General features: G+C 39.0%; 1 protein-coding gene across 1 annotated transcript in view; it reads left to right on the top strand.

Annotated features, from left to right (window-relative positions):
• ACYP2 (acylphosphatase 2) overlaps positions 1–19,565 on the top strand; it is a 43,361-nt gene extending 23,796 nt beyond the window's left edge. Inside the window, exon 4 of the mRNA XM_086745464.1 lies at positions 18,986–19,565. Within this exon, the coding sequence (XP_086601590.1) occupies positions 18,986–19,100 (115 nt within the window). The 3' untranslated portion in view covers positions 19,101–19,565. The remainder of the gene's footprint in view (positions 1–18,985) is intronic.
• Positions 19,566–19,878: the final 313 nt, after the last annotated feature.

Below are 19,878 nucleotides of genomic sequence, written 5' to 3'. Positions count from 1 at the left end.
TTGAAATGTTTCAGTGATTAAGTAGTACTATTTTTTAAGAGGTAGGAGGATTAGGAAGAATAGAAACACTTCCAAAAAAATAAATCTTAATTTTTCTGATATTATATCCTGCTCCTGCTCTATCTCCTCTTTTTTTTCTGTTCAAATTCAGAAATCATGGGGAAAAAAGAAGCTGTCTGAAATGGTTAATACTATGTGGAATTCAGGTCCTTAGCACCACCAGTCATTGTACTTTACAAACCTGCTCTTGCTGCTCTCTGCTGCCTCTTCTGAAAAAAGCTTGGTCCATTTTTAGATACCACTAAACCAGCTAATTGGTCTAACAACAAGTGTAGCTTTTAACAAAGGTAAACCTGATTCAGTATGAAACTGTTCCTAATATGCTTTGTCATCTCTGCCGTCCTGGCTGGCTTCCAAAACTGGAGTTAACCCTTGTCAGTGGCTGTGGAGGTTTTCCATGGGCAGGAGGGCCTGTCCTGTGGGCTGGAGCACTGCCTGGCATCTCAAAGGTACTGCGTGCTGGTGCCTTCCACCTGAACTGCCGCGACTCATGGCAGCATGTCCCAGCTTAAACCCTGGAGTTCAAAAGCTTTTTTTTCTAGACAATCAGTCTTTGAAACATGTTTTAATTAGTGCCTGTGTAAGATGAACTTGACCCTAGTTGGAAATATTCAAACAAATTATTTCCACTATGAAGATGTTTGCATTATACTCTAATTCTGTCAGATTAAATAATTTGAACAGCAGCAACTCTGCCCTTAATATCCTGCAGGAGTTTGTTAGAATTTGGGTGTATTAGTAGTGGTATACCCATGTAGGTAAAATTCTTCTTAAACATTATATTGGTTTTTGAATATCCCTGCCTGTCTGGATTAGAATTATTTTTGTACATCTGAATAAATCAATGGAAGTTCACATATTTCTGAGTTCAATATGCTTTATAACTGCATGCTAAGTAATTGCATTAACTACTGAATTCTTCAAAGCTTTCAGTGTGTGCTTTGCACCAAATAAAATACCCTATGATTTTTTTTAATTTTTGGAGTAAATATTGGTTCCTTACCACTAATATAAATACTCTTTAAGGTTTTCTCATCTCTTAAATTTTTAAAGAGATGAAAGATTCCAAACATCACTGAAGAACCAAAGCTGGCCAGCGTTTCTAGTGATTTGGAGATCTGGTATATTGTTCAGAGATTCCTGGCAGGTGTATGGTAGAACATGGTCTTCATAGTTCTGCTTCATTTATTTTGTGTTACTCCACAGGAACTTAACATCAGTTGAAAAGACAACTTCACACAGTGAGTCACCGTTCCCAGGCAATGAGCTGAGCAGGGCCGTTACTATTACTCTGTAGCTGACTGCTCCCAACCCCGTTAAAAACTTTGCTAACCGCTGCTGCGCTGAGAGCTCCTTCTAACTTATGGGGTGAGTGTAGAGTTGCTTGGGCCGTATTCTCTGGATACTGCTGATAAAAATAGCTGTTGAATGTCTGTTATTGTAACATAAAGTTGTCTCAAATACCTATTAAAAATGTTGAATGTACATAAAGTAATAATCAATGAAAAAATTTTGCTTTTAAAAATCTTTTGATCGGCTGGAATGATTTGTATCTTCTAGCCAGCATCTATCATGCAACAGTTTCATTATCAAAAGAATTTTGCCATAAGGGAAGTGTTTTGCATTCCTTAGCAAACAGTCTTTTCCAGAATTCACTGAGGTGCCCTGAAGAGCAATAAATAATAAGTAATTGCTTGGTATTTGGAATTTTCTTTAAAAATGAATTTACTTTAAAAATATATTGGTAAAGAGTGCAATTTGAATGTTACATATTAACATCATAGAATAGAGGTTTAGGTGTGCTTTACTACATTTTACACTACAATTCCCAGTTTTAAGTGCTTGTTAACTTTGGAGCAACCGAAAAAGCGACTTCTGTAGAAGCACAAGTGGTTCTGTTTATATGCGTCCTCATTTGAAAGTGTACATAGCTACTGGTTTCTCTTGTCTTCATACTTGAACAAGCCTTCACTTTGATCCAAACGCTCATCTTTGCCTGTCACTTGATCTCCATCATACACTGGAGATGTTCTGTCTCAGGTTCTACCCTTGATGTGATGCCTTACTGTGCATCCTTTATTCCTACCACCTACAAGCTACCCAGCAACCAAGTAACCTCATCAGGAGGTTTAAGGTGGTGTCCTTATTCTCCATAGGCTTTCCTGACAATGTTTGTGGTCCTTTTGAGCATAATGGTGAACACCAGAGGGTGGGAATGCTGATGTGTGGCGGAGCGCTGCTGTAATATGTTCTCCTGTCTTTAACTGTGCATATTTAGGCGTGCTAGTGCTGTTCATACTTGCTTCTTGCTCCATCTTTGCTACATTTTACTCTGCCTTAAAACAACTTCTTGGTTTTCCTCTGTCTTTTCTCCTGATGAGTAGTTCTCTTCTGTCTTAAGTGCCAACAGTTCTTAAGGAAACACGGTGCCAGCTGCATCTTTGATGCACTTAGCAAGGACTTGTGATTTTTTTAACTGTCAGAACTTGCTTGTGGAGCTCATGGCAGGCAAGGTAAGTTAGAGATGTATTCACAGTGCTCAGATTGTGCAATAGAGTGTATATGCAGCAAGGTAGCCTTGGTTTGTGAGAGTAACAGTGACAGATGGAGGAAAAACTGGAGGGACAAAAATATTTTTGCACTTACTAATGAGTTGGAAATCTACCCAATATTCTGGATTAAGTGCTCTTTGCATCCCCCTTAGCATCTGTCTGGTTTTGGGCCTGGTGTCCAGCCAGGTTTCTATCAGGATTGTGTGGCTGTTCTATGTACATGTAGCAACCTTGAACTGTTTATGGTTTATGTTAAAACTACAGCCATGTGACTGTTTTCATCCTATGTGCTCATAGGATGTAATTGTGTTAAAGCTATACAGAGAGACCGAGGCCTGAATTGTTTACGCATAGTTTTCTGTTCTGCTAATTTTTCTCCTTAGGGTACTCCCTGTTACATTTTTTTCTTAATCTTGTAAGTAAGGGCTGTGTACATGTTTAGGTAAAAAGAAAAGTGTTTTTCTTTTTCTTCTGCCAAGCGCCCTGTTGCTTCAGGACTTTGTTTCCTAGTTGGTATTTGCTGGTCATACCAGCGGTGTATCAATTGTGTATGTGGGAAAAATGCCCGAATTGTTTTCCTAATAAAATCCATGTTGTGCATTTTGTGAAAGGTAAGAAACTGTCATGCCTTTATCCAGTTCTTGTATCTGAAAGGCTGGATGGCATCCATCAGTGTTGTGGGTTTTGGCAAGAGTCTGCTCTAGGAATTTGGAGTGGTCTTTGCTCCAGACACAGTGAAGGAGCAGTAGGTAGGCCCAGCACCGTAACCTGGGTTTGAATGCATGGACAGGAGTCTTGGGGTTTTTCCTCAGCCATCAGTTACAATTTGATTAGTTCAACAGGGTTTTTTTTTTGCTTTGTTTTTATCATTTTACTGCTGCTGCAAGAGCAAGGCAAAGCAGTAGATTATTAATATTTAATTAAATACTCTGAATCTCAACTGTAATCACATTGCTTTTTGCCTGGATTAAAATGGGTGTTGTTTCTTCAAGTTCATATTGGATTTCTTTGTCTAAAAAGTTAAATCTGGATTTCATAAACTAATATGCTTAATCCTTGAGTTATTTATATTGAGATGTGCTTACCAGTTGTTTGGGTACATTTGTGATGGAATCGGATTCTGGGGTTAAAAATTTTTATAAATGAATATCCTGAATAGGAAACTATTGATGAAGCACTGTTGAGAGCTGAAATTAAAAAAAGACTCTTCCCTATTTATGAATTTTTGTCTTCCAGTTTTGGAAAGCTAAGTCATGAAAACTATTGAACAATTAAAACAAAAATGGGGTGGCATAGTTATTTTAAAGCTGCAATGCAGAGTTTTATCTATTTGGGGGACGTAAAGTTAAGATAACATGGTAGTGTTTTTCTACATACTGTATCAGAATACATGGATAAATGAGCAAAAATGCATAAAGCAGTAAAGGTTGCTTCTGTCGTTAAAGTGAAGGAGAATGAAAGAATAGAATGATTTTTACCATAGTAGTAAAAGATCTGTCAATACTTGAATTATGAACTCTTATTTCCATTGTTTAAATAAATCAAAAAATATGTAGGCAAGACTGTAACATCCTGTATTAAGTTTAAAGCCAAACAGATGTACTGGGTTTTTTTTAAGAGGATAGTTAAGTTAAATGTGGGAACTTTTAACTTGTAGCACAGTGGTGTTGCTTTATTGATGCTACACAGAATACACTGGGAATTTTGTAGAAATGCAGAAGAGTTAGACATATGTTTTACTTTAAGCCTAATGAATGTTCTGTGGCTAAATTCCCTGCATTGCAATTAAAACTGAGTCAACAACTGTGTACTGGATTGTTTATGATATTATATGTGTTTAATTTTTAGAATCAGCATTACAAGTATTCACTGTGTAATGAATTGCTAGCAGAAGACCTTGGTGACTGGATTGTGACATCTGTAGACTTCTGAGTACCAGGATTTCCAGTCTCCTGGAGTTGTTTGGTGTTCCTAAATAATTCAGCATGTGGCTGGCTATGTGTGTCCAAGAGGAAGTGTGCTCTGGTGATGAAGACAGCTTTGGTATTCAGGAGCCTGAGTTATGTTTTGACTGACCGTAACCTTTGAAAAATGCAGGTCTTCTGAACTGGAAACCTATGTGTATCTAGAGTATATTCTATCTAGAAGTGTCACCGTAAGGGTCTAACTCTTCATATGTTCTCATCTATACTATGTATAATGCAGATTCTGCCCCATGTAGGATGTATATCTGCTTACATAGTGCTAGCAGTTGTGTTCCTTCAGACGTCTTTGCCTCTGTTTTCTAATGAGAACTTGCATAGAATACGAAGCTACTAACTTCTCCAAGTACAGGAGAATGATTCTGTATGATGTCAGAAATGAAACTTACTTTGCACTTCTTGTATTTCTGTAACATGTTGAAAGGAATGGTGGTCACGCCTGCTTATTGAAGATAAAAGGATGAAGGTCTAATTCTGTGTCATTGAAAAGACTTCACTGATTTCTGCAGGGTGAGGATTTCACACAATTGGGCTCTTCTCCTATGGAGAGTGCTCTGGTATAACCAGCTTCCTTCACCGGAAGGAATTATCTGTGAATAAGACACAAAGAAAAGATAGATGGTCAACTAAGACCATTAATTGACTGATCTAAAAAGTGGGAATTTTTCCACTTCTGCCATAGATTTCCACCGTGGTCCCAGTCAAGTAATGCAGACTAGGCTTTTCATGGGATCTGTTTTGCTCCTTTTACTGGTACCCAGTTTGCGACCCTGCAATGTGACTTGCAGAAGAGATGTGCACTGAGCTCCTTCCTGATCTCAGTTACATCTGTTTGGTGACTATATGATAAAATTTGTCTTAAGTATTCTTAAAAATGAGGCCTGAATTACCTTAGAATGGGCATTCAAGTTCCTGGAGTCTTTTAGTGTCTTCATGTGGTGCCAAATCTGCGGTCTAGCCACCCCTTTCATCTGATGTATACTATATCCTGAATTTCACTGCAGCTGTTGTAATGTAAAGTTCATACTTAACTGATATGAATTATATAAAGTGTTTGGGCTATTCTGGACAACAGGAAACTGGAGCATACTCTTGTTTTTATGAACTGTTCTGACATTAATTTTGCAAAATTATTATTTTAGAACACTACCCCTAGTCATACACCTCTAATGTTTGCAAGCTTGAGCAACTCTTCCTCCTAAATTATGTCCTGTTGGTTTGCTTTTAAGGTCTTGGTGTTCCAAAAAAGACAAACACCTTTTATTCTCTATGCACTTATAAATGGCCAGACAGACCTCATGAGCAAACTCAAAAAGCATGAGTGTGCCTTTTGAGTTTTATTCTAGGAAACCTGCCAGTCTTCAAAACCAGCGCTTCAACTCTCTGCCTTTGGAAATCTTTGTTACTGGAAACTCCAAGTAACTCAAAGTTTATTTTGAAATGAGCTATTTCAAATACTTTAGTTATTTCTTCACTTTAAGTAGTAACTTTGTGTTAGCACAGTTGAGTCAGGAATGTTACAGTTAGCAAGGAAAGGGCCAAAACCTGCACACAGGTGATCCCCACGTCATGGCCATTACAGGAAACAGTCAGGAAAGACATAATGCAACTGAGCATCTGTGACTAACTGGTGAATTATCCCAGTTCCATGGGTTCTGTTGGAAAGCCCTTTCTGTGGGGTGCATGCAAGCTTTGCAATGAATAAAAAAAATTGTCTCAAAGTGGTGTGTCATGACTAGCCTGGTAGCATTCACTACTTGTCCTTTTGTGCCTTAATGAGGCACTGGCAATTAGCTACAAACCCTAGGCTTTGTCAAGCATAATATTAATGAAGTATTTGTACATAACAAATTTCAGTAAAATTAGCTGCCAGTGAAATTACTGGTTTTCTGGGATTTTTTTTTTTGTAGTTCTCAACTCACATTACAAAATGTAAATAGTCCCTGGAGCAGTCCACAGTGTGAAAGTGTCTGCTTTAACTGTCCAGGCAGAATAAAATTTCAAAAAAGGGGGAAGGGAAAGAAAGAAAATGGCATGAATTACAGAAAACAAATGAGATGTTTGATACTTTTTGACAGCCCCTGAAGCTTGAGGGAAAGATGGAAAAATAAGATTTATGAGTTTAGGAACATATTTATACTTTGCCAGTAATTCTGTTAGAATCATAGAATCATAGAATCACATGGTTGGATGGGACCTATAAGATCATCTAGTCCAACCATCTTCCCACTACCATTGCTGCCACAGCTACTAAACCATATCCTGTAGCTTCTCATCAAGCTGCCTCTTGAACACTGCCAGGGACGGAGACTCCACCACCTCCCTGGGCAGGCCGTTCCAGTGCCTTACCACTCTTTGAGAGAAAAAGTTTTTCCTCAAGTCCAATCTAAACCTCCTCTGGTACAACTTGTGGCCATTTCCTCGGGTCCTGCTTGTTGCCTGGAAGAAGAGGCCAAACCCCTGTTCATCACAACCTGCCTTCAGGAAGCTATAGAGTGCAATGATGTCTCCCCTGAGCCTCCTCTTCTCCATACTCAACAATCCCAACTCTCTCAGCCGCTCCTCATAAGACTTGTGCTCCAGACCCCTCACCAGCTTTGTTGCCCTTCTCTGGACATGTTCCAGGACTTCAATGTCTTTCTTGTAGTGAGGGGCCCAAAACTGAACACAATACTCAAGGTGCGGCCTCACCAGTGCCGAATACAGGGGGATGATTACCTCCCTGCTCCTGCTGGCCACACTATTTCTAATGCAGGCCAGGATGCCGTTGGCCCTCTTGGCCACCTGGGCACACTGTCGGCTCATGTTCAGCTGAGCATCAACCAACACCCCCAGGTGCCTTTCCTCTTCACAGTCCTCCAGCCACTCAGCTCCGAGCCTAGAGCGCTGCATGGGGTTATTGTGGCCAAAGTGCAGGACCCGACACTTGGCCTTGTTGAACCTCATGCCATTCAGCTCAGCCCAGCGATCCAGCCTATCCAGATCCCTCTGAAGGGCCTCCCTACCCTCAGGCAGATCAACACCGCCACCCAACTTGGTGTCATCTGCAAACTTACTGAGGGTACACTCAATCCCCTCGTCTAGGTCATCAATAAAGATATTGAACAAGATGGGCCCAAGTACCGACGCCTGGGGGACACCACTTGTAACAGGCTGCCAGCTGGGCTTGACTCCATTAACCACCACCCGCTGGGCACGGCCCCCTAGCCAATTCTTTATCCAAAGAAGGGTATACCTACCCAGTCCACAGGCAGCCAGTTTCCCTAGGAGAATACTGTGAGAGACCGTGTCAAAGGCCTTGCTGAAGTCCAGGTAGACCACATCAACAGCCTTTCCTTCATCCACCAGTCTGGTCACCCAGTCGTAAAAGGAAATGAGGTTGGTCAAGCACGACCTGCCTTTCGTGAACCCGTGCTGGCTGGGCCTGATCCCCTGGATGCCACTCATATGCCGAGTGATCTCACCCAAGATGATTTGCTCCATAACTTTCCCAGGTACTGAGGTCAGGCTGACAGGCCTGTAGTTCCCCGGATCCTCCTTACGGCCCTTCTTGTAGATGGGAGTCACATCGGCAAGCCTCCAGTCCTCCGGGACCTCCCCAGATAACCAGGACCGCTGGTAGATGGCCGAGAGTGGCTCGGCAATCACCCCCGCCAACTCCCTTAGCACCCTAGGATGGAGCCCGTCTGGTCCCATGGACTTGTGGCAGTCCAGATGGAGAAGGAGCTCTCTAACTGTCTCCACCTGTACCACAGGGGGTGTACTCGGCCTGGCATCCCAGACTTCCAGATGAGGGCATAAAGTGCCCTGAGGATAACTGATCTGCCTATTAAAGGCAGAAGTAAAGAAGGCGTTGAGGACCTCAGCCTTCTCCTTATCCTCAGTGATCACATTCCCCGCTGCATCAAGTAAAGGGTGTAAATGCTCCTTATTTCTTCTCTTACCACTGATATATTTGTAAAAGGATTTCTTGTTCTCTTTTACTGCAGCGGCCAATGTGAGTTCATGCTGAGCTTTTGCCTTCCTAACTTCCTCCCTGCATACCTTAGAAACTTCTTTGTAATCTCCCCAAGTAGCCTGTCCCTTCTTCCAGAGGACATAGACTCTCTTTTTCTTCGGAGCCTCAACAATAGTTCCCGGTTCATCCACACCGGTCTTCTTCCCCTACGGCTCGCCTTACAGCATTCAGGAACAGCCTGTTCTTACCAAGCATTTCACCAAATATCAAAAACTGTTGTATATTGAGAAATTATAACATATTACTCTGCTCTTAAAGCACTTCTGTGGGAGACAATAGTTGGGTGGCAAGGTGGCATTGCCTGAGGAATGCTTTTGAAAAATCTAGTAATGTCTAATTTTGTATGTAAAGCAGAGAGCGGATTTCACTGAACTGTTCCTGCTTATTTACAAAAGTCTTAGTGTTTCATTATTAAAAAATGCATTCTTAGCTCATTGCCCATAGTTCTGAAAAAATGTGTTTTTAAACAACTGAATAAAAACAAACAAATTATTTGGACTAGGAAATATTAAGACCAGCTCAGATTTAGCTAGCTGATACCCATGTCAAAGGAATACACAGTTATCCTAAAAAAGGATCAATATGTTTTCTAAAATGGAAATTCTTTGCAGGAGAATATTGCCCAGCTCACTACACATGTAATGAGCTGGAGAAGTGTTGGCTGGGTCTGTTAGTGTGTTAACCAATGTGTTTTTTCCAGATTGCCTCCTGATGCATCTTTCTCCTCTGGCAGCTTACATCGCATGAAGCACAAGGGACAAAATTGAGATTTTGATTGTGCAGGTCAAGATGCTCATTAATAGTTAACAATGCCTTTCTGGAAGGAATACTTGAAAATAGTATGGCCCAATCGTCTTCCAAAGATGATTTCCTTGGGTTAGACCTTTTCCAGATGTTTATTTCTTGTAAGTAGTTGTAGATCTTTGTTTAAATTTTGTAAAAACAGAGCTCAAGTCTATCTCGCTGTCCTCATTAGAAATGTTACTGTTGACTTGAGTAGAAATAAGGTGTTGTCTTCTGCCTTTATTCTAGTTCTTTGAAGTCTGAAACTCTCAGTAACAAAAACATGTACTGCTGAAGAGTAGATTGTAATGAATCAGTAGAAGATGTCCAAAACTAATAGCAAGTTTAGGAGGAAAGTTCAAGCCCGTTATCCTCATAAAAATAATTTAAAAAAATCAGTAAATCTGCTGGTTTGCTTTCTGCAAGTGGTAACTTTGAGTAGCATGTACCATAGTTGAGAAAGTGGTAGTTTAGGATTTCCAGTCTGGGTTTATTTTTGTAAGAAAAAGATGTTTTTTTTTTTCTAGAAAGCTTCTTATTTCTTGATTAATTTTATTGCTGTTGCAAATAAACAGGAAATTTTTTTTTAGAGAAATAGTCTGAAAATCAAGCATAATAAAAATATGTAGTACAGCACAGGAACCACTGGATAGCAAAGAACATGTATCATCTTATTTCAATAAATATTAAGTCTTGTTTAAAATACCAATTTTTTTACACAAAGAAGCATTGAACCAAAATATGTGTTCATGCTCTGATAGCTTCCTTAAATAGCTCGCAGCTTTGATGTTAAGTGTGTTTATTTCTACTGAGCATATTGATAATGACAGTTTGTAGACCACAGGAATGGACTTTGCCATGGGCATGCTTGCTGCACTGTTGCCACTCACGTGACTAGGTCATTTCTTTTTCCATTGAGCTTTTTGTGATATTAATAGTATATATTAAAGGTATTAGCCTAAGATTGAAAGTATAAAGCCTAACAATTAGAGATTTGAGTAAAGTACGTATGTAGGAAATTGGGTAGCTTACAGTTGAGTTACTTTTGTTATCTCTTACTCAAGATTTCCACTGATATGTGCAAGATACTTCCTATTGGAGTAATTTGGGATCGTGACTTGAAAGGCTTCTTTAGGTGATGTGTTTTCTGCCTGCCTGCGAAGGTAGCCTGTGTCGCCTTGCGGACTTAAAACCAAAGCGCCCACAAGTGAAATGATAAATTTATGGAACTTAAAAAGCCACTAGTGAAGAACAATCTTCAGATCTTTCAGGAGTGGTATTTTTAATGTATACGAAGTCATAAGAAAAACATAAAGAAGTAATATGTTAAAGAATGAAAATAATTTCCTTAGTGTAAATGAAATACAATTCTTTGGGATATGACAATGTGGAAAGATGTAGTCACTTCCATAAGGCCTGTCGGCCCTTCCAGAGGGGACAGCATGCCAGAGGCTTGGCACATCTGTCTCCTCTGCTGCCTTAAGCAGCTTGTCTGGAGTTTCACCTCAAGGTATGGGAGACAGGCTAGTCTTTGGGATGCATATGACTGGTTTTAAATACAAGATCTATTTCTGTTGTTTATGGAGACAATAAATAATACATATCAACAAATCCTAGTTCTTGGCAACAAACCTAATCAATTGCAAAGGGGATTTTATTCCCAGGGAATATTATATACACATTTCGTACACCGTGGGTGCAATGCTGCCATCCTTGTAGATGTACCATGCTGGGTTCACCTCAAGACTGCGTGCTGGAAACAGCAAATAGCTCTTGTCGAATAAAGAACCCAATAGCTGTAACGTAGCCTTATATTAATCTTTTGCTTCCTTCTTATTGTAGCTGTATTTATAATGCAGAAAAATAGAGCATCGTGAAGTCAGTCTTGACAAAGCCCACACTTTCTTACGGTGTAAAATTTAAGCAGGCTATTAGCTACTATAATCTACTTGGTGTTTTTCTGAACAGTTGTGCTCTCTAATAGAACATTACTAAAACATTTTCCTGTTCTCTTCATTCATATATGAAAATGTCTGCTATTTTATATCAGTTGCTTTTAAAAAAGCTCCTTGAGATTGCGTGTTGAAAAGCTGGGTGTAGCTGCTTCCTTTGAAAGTATGCAATTTAAATTACCAAATCAAATCACCTAGTGTAAAATTAGTGGAATAAAGGGGGCTGAGCTAGCTGAATGCTTAATAAGAAAAATTCAAACCACTTTTGCAAGCTATAGGTAAAAAGAAAAATAAAATTCTCAGATGAATTCTGGTTTTACTACAAAAATGGGCAGGCAGATGTTTTGTACATACAAAAACATTTGTATATGCAGCTCAACATGAGGGACAGCTGGACAACTAGCTGCCTACCCTGTGCTCATATGTGGATGCTTATTTAAGGTGCTGATGGAAGCAGTCACTGGCATGTTTGGAACCTGCTAGCTCCCTGAAGTATTCAGACAGGGGTATTCTAGGGAAAGGTAATTTTGTGTACAGTGACTGCAACACTGGAAATATTACATATTCTCCCTCAGACTTGCTCAGTGCTCTAGAATGTAATGCTCTGAAAATAGTGTTGGTTCACTTTTAAGGTCTCAATTTTTTTTTTTAATTGGAGAGGGCCAGTTTGCAACTTCTCAGTGGATCTTGTCGTTTTTCAGTTTTAGCTATCCTAAGTACTTGTAAAGTAAGGGGAGACAGAGGAAAATAGCTGGAATCCCAGTGGTACTTGAAGGAATTCACTGTTTTGGTCTGGCATTGCTTTTAGTTCTTGCATAATAAATTAATCTGTATTTTTCTGTGTAAACTTCTCTTCTGAGAATTACATAGAGGATACAGCAAGCGTGGTAATATTGGAGTTTGTCCTCAGAAGGCTTTTATGTCTGTCTCCTCTGCTGAACCTCGTTACCAGAGAGCAGAAGAGTGCAGTCTTGAACATTCTTGATTGCATTTGTCATCTGCAGTTTTCTCTCATTTGAAAGCTTTCCTGGACCTGTGGATGCATGTTGGTTTGGTATGAATTCTGCAGCTGGGTGGCTGTAACTGGGCTCCCTTTACTGCAGTGCCTGTTTTGTTTTTTACCAGGCTGTATAACAAAATGGATTTCAAGTAAAACCGGTCAGTGTGATGATTCATTATGGTCTTCCAATAGGGTTGCTTTGAAATGGCCAACATAAAGGTTTAATTGACATTTTTAGGTATGAAATTGATGGTGAGAGGCAAATAGTACTTGTTATTCAATCTGTAATACAGCCATGTGTTTTAAATACAGTTTGTGGGTGATGGATGCTAATTAGTTTCTAAATGTTAGCTCTAACTTCTCTTTTCCAGAAGCCTGAGTTGGTACACTAGCAGCAACGGTTCCTCCTTGTTTAACCTTCCTGTGGCCTTAGATTTAATAGATGTGCACTGAGGAGTAACTTTCAGTTGCGTTCTGTGCAAGGGAGTGGGGTTAGCCAAAATTCCTTGTCTGCCTTGTGAGCCAAGTCATACCGTGTAGAGGCAGACGTATTACAAGTCAAAAATACAATAGGCCTTTTTGCTGCTTCTGGCTTTCTGGTATGTTTACTGCTTTGGGAAGAGAGGACACAAGCTTAACAGGAAATTCTCTTTTGTCTTGTACTTTCTGTAGGTCGCCGTGTACATAAAAGCTGGTTCAAGTTACTGAAATGGCTGAACTTGGTTTTACTTTTCATTCTTTTCTTTGTTGGAACAAATTTCTGCAACATTGCTTAATTTTTTTTTTTTTCTGATAAGATCTATTGAAAGAAGCCAAATGTGACTTGCCTAACATGGCTTAAACAAAGCGGTATTCTGATAATGTCCTAATAAGAATCATAAGAAGCATGTTTTTATGTCCAAGTAGAATTTAATAATTTAAAGTTTACCAAAATGATTAATAGGAGAATCCAAAACAGAACTTTGCACTGTATACAAGAAAACATTCATTCTGAGATCATTCAACATAGACATTTAACATAGAACAGATGTGAATAACAAAGTAGATTTGAGGTACCTAGAGTCAAATTCAGTGCTAATGCAAACTAGTAAAGATCATATTTGCATTAAACTCTTGCCAATAGCATATGCAATATGTGTTTAACATACAAGTCATTTTTGAGGTTTATATATAGAATTGTGACACCAGGATATGTATTTGAAGCTTATTTGGTATTGTCACACTTAATTCATATCTTGAATATATCAGATTCTGCTAATTTGCTGTTGCTGTTGACGTTACTTCTGAGTAGTACCTTGAAGAAAAGCTCATCGTGTATTCCCTGGAGAACCGCTGGCATTGAGTGCAGCAGGGTTGACAGAAAAGGGAAAAATATAAACAAATTAACAACATTCATCTGACAGCTGTGTTTAAAAATACAAAATCAAATGCTAGTTTTGATTGAATATCTTTCTCCCATTTCTAAAGCAGTTCTACAACTTCTACTAAATATCCAATGGGCCAAGAAATTCCTGTTGTCGGGATGCCCGGAGCAGCTAGTGAACAGGCAGCAGCAGCGCAGTCTTCCCCACACCTACAGTGCTATTCTGGGGCACCGTGCCTACGCCTGAGCAGGTTGTGTCATTTCTAGCCCATCCACTTCTTGGCCTGTATCCTTAGACTGCTGCTGGCTTTCTCGTTTTTTATTTTAAACCTCTGAAGTAACCTGTCACTTGGCTTTGATATGGTGGACTCTAGTGGAGTCCTCTTAATATATGTGTTGGAATTCCCCTCCCTTGCACTTTGCCTTGTTCTCCCTCTACCATTTCCCCCTTCCTTTGGCAGGTGCATGTATGCAAACAACAAGAAGGTGCAATTAAGCGCAGACATTTGCTTCTGACCTAGCGTGGACTGCTGCCAGCAGTGGCTTTGGTGTATCAGGCAGTCGGCACAACAGTCTAAAAAACCACCTGATACCTTTTTGTGCCTGAGGAGGTGCAGCAGTTTCCATGGCAGCACAGAGGTCCCTTGGGCAGAGCTCTAGAGGCAGCCGCATTTCAGGACGGGTGACTTCAGGCTTTTACCCTGAGCTGAAGCCTAGTTTTGAGAGCTAAAAAAAATTACTAGGAACAAAGGATGAGGGCTGGTAGGAAAAATTTGACTGTACATATTGCTTGAGTCCTCTTGACCTTATCCTGCACCAAAATGTTAGTAATTTTCTCCAGAACCCCTCACATTTTCTTTAGAATCTGTTTTCTCCACCTTACTAAGGTCTTGATTGCTTTTGCTAAAATTAAAATGTTAAATGTGGCTTTTTTCTGTGACTCAAATCATGTCAAACAAAACAATATTTTCAAACATACTTTAATTACTGAGGCTTTTATCCTTCCTGCTAGTTTATTCAAAGCAACACTGAACCCTAGCAATCTTACGTCCAGATTCCCATTTTAGTATCGGGCTCCTGCAGCAGGAGCAGAGGTGTAGGGAGAATGGAATGGCTCTAGGGTAAGCTGTGAGATGTCTTTGTGGGCTCCTAGAAGCATTGCCTAGATGTGAATTTTGGGTTTATAGAAACAAAAGTTTTAAGTAAAATGTTCCTAGCCCTCTTGATTGTGGATAAAAGCTTGAAAACCATGGATAGAGTTCTTACAAAAGCTCAGAAGCCAGACAGCAAGGAAAGAATTCCATATTCCTTCTGCAAACACTTAAATACCAGGATTTATGAAAACTTGACAGTACTGTTTCAGAATACAACAACATTTTGGAGGTATTTTATAAATATTTGCAATCCTAGTCTATACACTGTCACAGATGTAAATACGATCTTCAAAAAGCAACATTCTCTCCAATATTTTATCCCAAACAAAGGGAAATAAAGTGTAAACAAGCCAGTGCTGTTATTTTCTCTCCCTCTAAACAAAAAGCAGACATTTCTCTTGTTCTACTAAGTGACACTGGTTAAGGTGAAGAGAAACAAACATATTCCTAAATTGTGCCTAGCTCAGCAGGTATTGATGCTGTAGGTCATTTTCAGGTCTGTATCTAACACTGTAGACTGTAAATAGTTCCAGTCTTGGGACAAAGTAGTGTGGCTTCTTCTGTGCAGTAAATGAACTCCTGCAGAAGTGTCCCATGTATGGTTTGATACGGAGCGTAGCACAGGAAAAACTGCGTTGTTCATTTACGGATTTGTTTGGCGTGCTGGCTGTGTAAAGGTGTGGAAAGGCCTGTTTCTTCCTGCATCAGGGTTGGTTACTTTTTCCTTATCCAAGTAGGAAAATATTTCCCTCAGAGAATAGTGCCAAGCAAGCCATTTATTTTGGAGAAATTTGGTTTATAGCACAAATTTCAGTTTAAAAAGTTAGTCAAGGAACTCAAAGTTACTCCACTTCTATTTCTCTCGCTATTTCTGCGAGGATCTAAATTAGGATGGTGCAAACCCAGCTCTTGAGATGTCGTTTTCCAAGAATATGTTGAATGGAAAGAGCCCGGTTGTCTAGGTAACAAGCCAAGAGACACTTGGCAAGGTTCAGTTTAGTTAATGAAATGATAAAAGGAAAAGAATGACTGATCCAGTTGTTTTAAACTCCTAGGAGTAAGCACCATGAATATTGAGATAGAGGAAGCGTGTGTTTAATTTTGGCTGGGAAGCTGTTTCAGGCAGGCTGTCCTAACCAGGCTGAGGAAGGTAAAATCCAGAACGGTGAGGAAATGTGTGCTGTGTGCCGTCGGTAACAATGCCTGGAGTGTCAGGCGCGCTTGGGAATGTTGTCTGGGTTGGTTTGGGGGTGTTTTTGTGGAGGCTGTTTTTCTCACTCCTGAAGATAAATAGGTAGCAGCAGTGAATTTTGAAATGGATGCTATAAATGGCAAGCGAAAACTCCAAATGCTGGTGATTGTAGCTAATCTCTGGAACGTGTTGGGCAATCTGAAACTCACGGCGATGTGAAAGAACATTAAGAAGGCTGAGTGAAGCAAGAGGAGGATACTGAACCTTTTCCTAACTTGAGTCTATTAATCTGGATACTAATGAAAGGTAAAACCATTTTGAAAATACTTCCCTTATCAAAGATACTGGAGATAACATTCTCGGCTCTGTAGATAAATGATGAAACAGCTATTAACTGTGTACTGCTTTTAGCAAATACTGATTTCCTGCTTTCTTGGCTTGTAAAACTGTGCTGCTTCATAGTGTTCAGTGCGTGGTCTGTCACTTGAGCAAAGCAAAGGAAGATCAATCCTGTTGCAAAGTATTAACATCTCAGTGAGGAACTGAGCCCTGTAGTCATGCAAATCCCAGGTAGGGAGCAGTTCTGTGTCACTTCCTTCCCTACTTCCTGCCTTAAATAGGAAATAAAATACATGCGTCCTATGAAGGGTTTCTGTGGAGCTGAGTTGTTTTAATTGGATTTTTGTAATTTTGTAGTTTATCCTTAGTCATCGCAGAGTATATGGAGCTGACAGTGAATAAAGCTTGCTCTGTCTGAAGTTTGCAGAGTTACTTGCTTCATGCAGCGGAACTTGGGAATTGGAAGCAGCCATGGATAGGTTTTGCTCTTATGTACAGTTGGGAAGGCTGGGTGAGGAATCTTTCTCTTGGGTTTTGTCTAGGACAAGCTCACCTTTAAAATGGTGGAAAAAATGAAATGGTCTCTTCACTTGTGGATATCACATTAGTCTTCTAAAAAATAGTAGGTTGGGTTTTTTTTGTAATTCAGCATTTAAAAAAAATCTCCTTTTTTTTCTCAGTTAAGGATATCCAGCTATCTTAGTCTTTTCTGCTAAATAAGCCAGGAACTTTTCAGATTTTTCAAAAAATGGAGCAAAATGGACTGGTCCATTACTAGGCTTTTTTTCCTTTGGTTGAAATGCCTGATCTGCCTTTAGGGCTCCAGCGCAAAACGGAAAGTTGTTTCACTTGTACTCCTGTTCCTCTGTTATACTCCTTACTAGAAAGACTTCATCTGAAACAGACAAGAAAGGAGGTTGTTCACAATATGAAGCAAAGAACAAGAGGTGTGAAGATGTGCAAGCATCTGAAAAATATTTATTTTAATTGCTGTATACTAAATTAACGCTTGTCACACTTTGAACATGAGGTACCTGTATCTGATTTGTTTTCTACGCAATCTTTCCATGTAGAGCCTCTATTTTAGTGGTCAGATAGGAAGGAGCTCACGGAGTGTTTAGATGCTGCAGGTCTGTAATCCACCAAGTGTACTCCTAGGGTTATATTTTAAAATACATGAGTAGTAGGAGATACTTTCTTAAAGTGTTAAAGATGTCTATTTTCTCATAATAAAGAGACTGTGTGGAGTTTCAAGGAGGAGGTTAGTTGTGTAGGTCCTGCATACAGATTTGGAACTGTCCATGCTGGTGATGAGACCAGTCTTGTGAAGGACTAGCCCACTTTGAAGAAAATGACTTGTCTCTGGTAACCAGCTAAGATATTTGAGATATTTTGCAGTGTTATGTTGTGTCAGAAATTGTCTAAAAAAAAAATCTTGTAATGTATAATCTCTAACAAGATATATTTCTATGGCTCAGGTGTTTTATTTACTGGCTCAAGATAAGCAACCTCTATGCACAATTCTCATGAAGACATCAAAATTAAGTCTCAGTGAAGGAACATTGCATTTTATAATCCTCAGTGTGATTTTTTTTTATGGATTAATTAAAATAACTTAAGATATAGCCTTTAGGATCTTCAAATTGGAATTTGTATTAATGGTGATATTACTTTTTAATAAGTTATGTATCTAAACCAGTTTATGCATCATTAAAGTTTCTAAAAGTATTTATTTGGAAATATGTTTCTCTTTAAACATGGTACACTAAAATACTTTCTCTTTCCTATTTCTGAGACCTTAGTATAACAGAAAATACTGAGAAAGTACTTTTTGTAAATAAACTTTCTGTAAGCGGTGTTGTCTGCTGCACTTCCCGTGTTTGTGCACCTCCTTTTATCACACAACGGTTCATCACTCCTGGGAATGAGCCGATAACTGCGGGACAGGAATACAGTGGGGGGGTGTGTAGGAGCAGCCATTGCACTGTTGGCTTCTGGCCTCAATCACCTGATGGTAATTTGTGTTCCATGCTATCCTCTAGTGTGCTGCGGAAGAAGTCAAGCACCAGCATAACTAAAGATTGGATTATTTTGCAAATACATGCAAAATTGCACTTAATGCCTGTATAAAACTCAGTATTTTATTACAATTTAGTATTGCTTTGTGACATCACTTTGATTTCTTTTGTCTGCTTTTTGTCTTTTTGCTTTTTTTTGAGCTTAATTTTCATTTCAGTTTCCATTTCTCTTAGTTGTGAGAAAAGGATAAACTGGCTGTTAGAATTCTTTCTCTAATATTTTTTCAATTAGAATGGTTTTTAGTTCTTTGCTAAAAGTATAGTATTGAATCTGCAAAGCTAATATCTACCTATTTTAATGCTATTAATAAGTACTTAAAAGGGATCATTAAAGTAAATCTGCTTTAGTCTTTAGCCAGATGTAGTTTTGTGTAATATTCTGTAATACTACTTCAAATATTGACACCTTTTAAATAGGGTGTTTTGCTTTTAATGGAGAAAGGGAGGGAAAACAGAAAAGAACTAAATATACTCTTTATATGCTAATCCTCTCATTTTTCTTTTTCTTGCAGGAAATCCTGGCTGAGTAAGGTTGGAAGTCCAAGTTCTCGCATAGACCGAACAAGTTTTTCCAATGAAAAGGAGATTTCCAAGCTTGACTTCTCAGGTTTTAGCACTAGATACTAATAGAAGAGAAGATCACGAAGCACAAAACTATGAAGTTTCTGCTGCATGATATTTTCTGTGCCTCCATAAAATGTCACAAGAGCATTTGGATGCTTTCTATACTAGGGATAAATATAAATGGCCCCTGCTCACATGAAGTAAGAATTCTTAGTTGCCATATTAGACACACCATGAATGTCAATATCTAATTTATTGCATCTTGAAAGCTAGAGAAATCATTAAAAGTGTCAGTAGTTATTTTTGAACAACGAGAAGAATTGCTATATATAACCATATGGAACTTAATCTTTACACTGTGATTCATATTTTCGATGCAAAATAATAAATTTCTGTTTAATTTCACCAAAAATACTTAACTACAGAACTGGAACACTGAGATGTATTCTAACAGCTCTGTATTACAGACCATGTTATTTGTGGTAATTAAAGATGTGGTAATTTAAAATAAATGTGTATTGCCTCAAACTAAGATTGTCTAACCAGCTCTGGTTTAAAATTCTCTATAATAATGTGGATAAGTCTTGGAACGAGATGATGACATGTGGCCTCTCACCCCTTTTCCTTGTCTACCTACAGCTTACATCCACACTGACTATAAAGGATTTTTTGATCTTTGCTTTTTTGATGTTCTTACTAAAATTGAATATTTCAGTTATTTTCCTCATGGATGTGGATTTGCTCCTTAGTATTGGAACTTTATTCAACATGATGCACCAACATACATCATGTCAAGTACATGAAAGGTCTTGATAAACTTGTGCTTGCCGTAAATATTGGA

This window comes from Chlamydotis macqueenii, chromosome 3 (genome assembly GCF_036417535.1).
Source record: "Chlamydotis macqueenii isolate bChlMac1 chromosome 3, bChlMac1.mat, whole genome shotgun sequence".
Taxonomy (NCBI): Eukaryota; Metazoa; Chordata; class Aves; order Otidiformes; family Otididae; genus Chlamydotis; species Chlamydotis macqueenii.
This window is presented reverse-complemented; position numbering and strand designations above follow the sequence as displayed.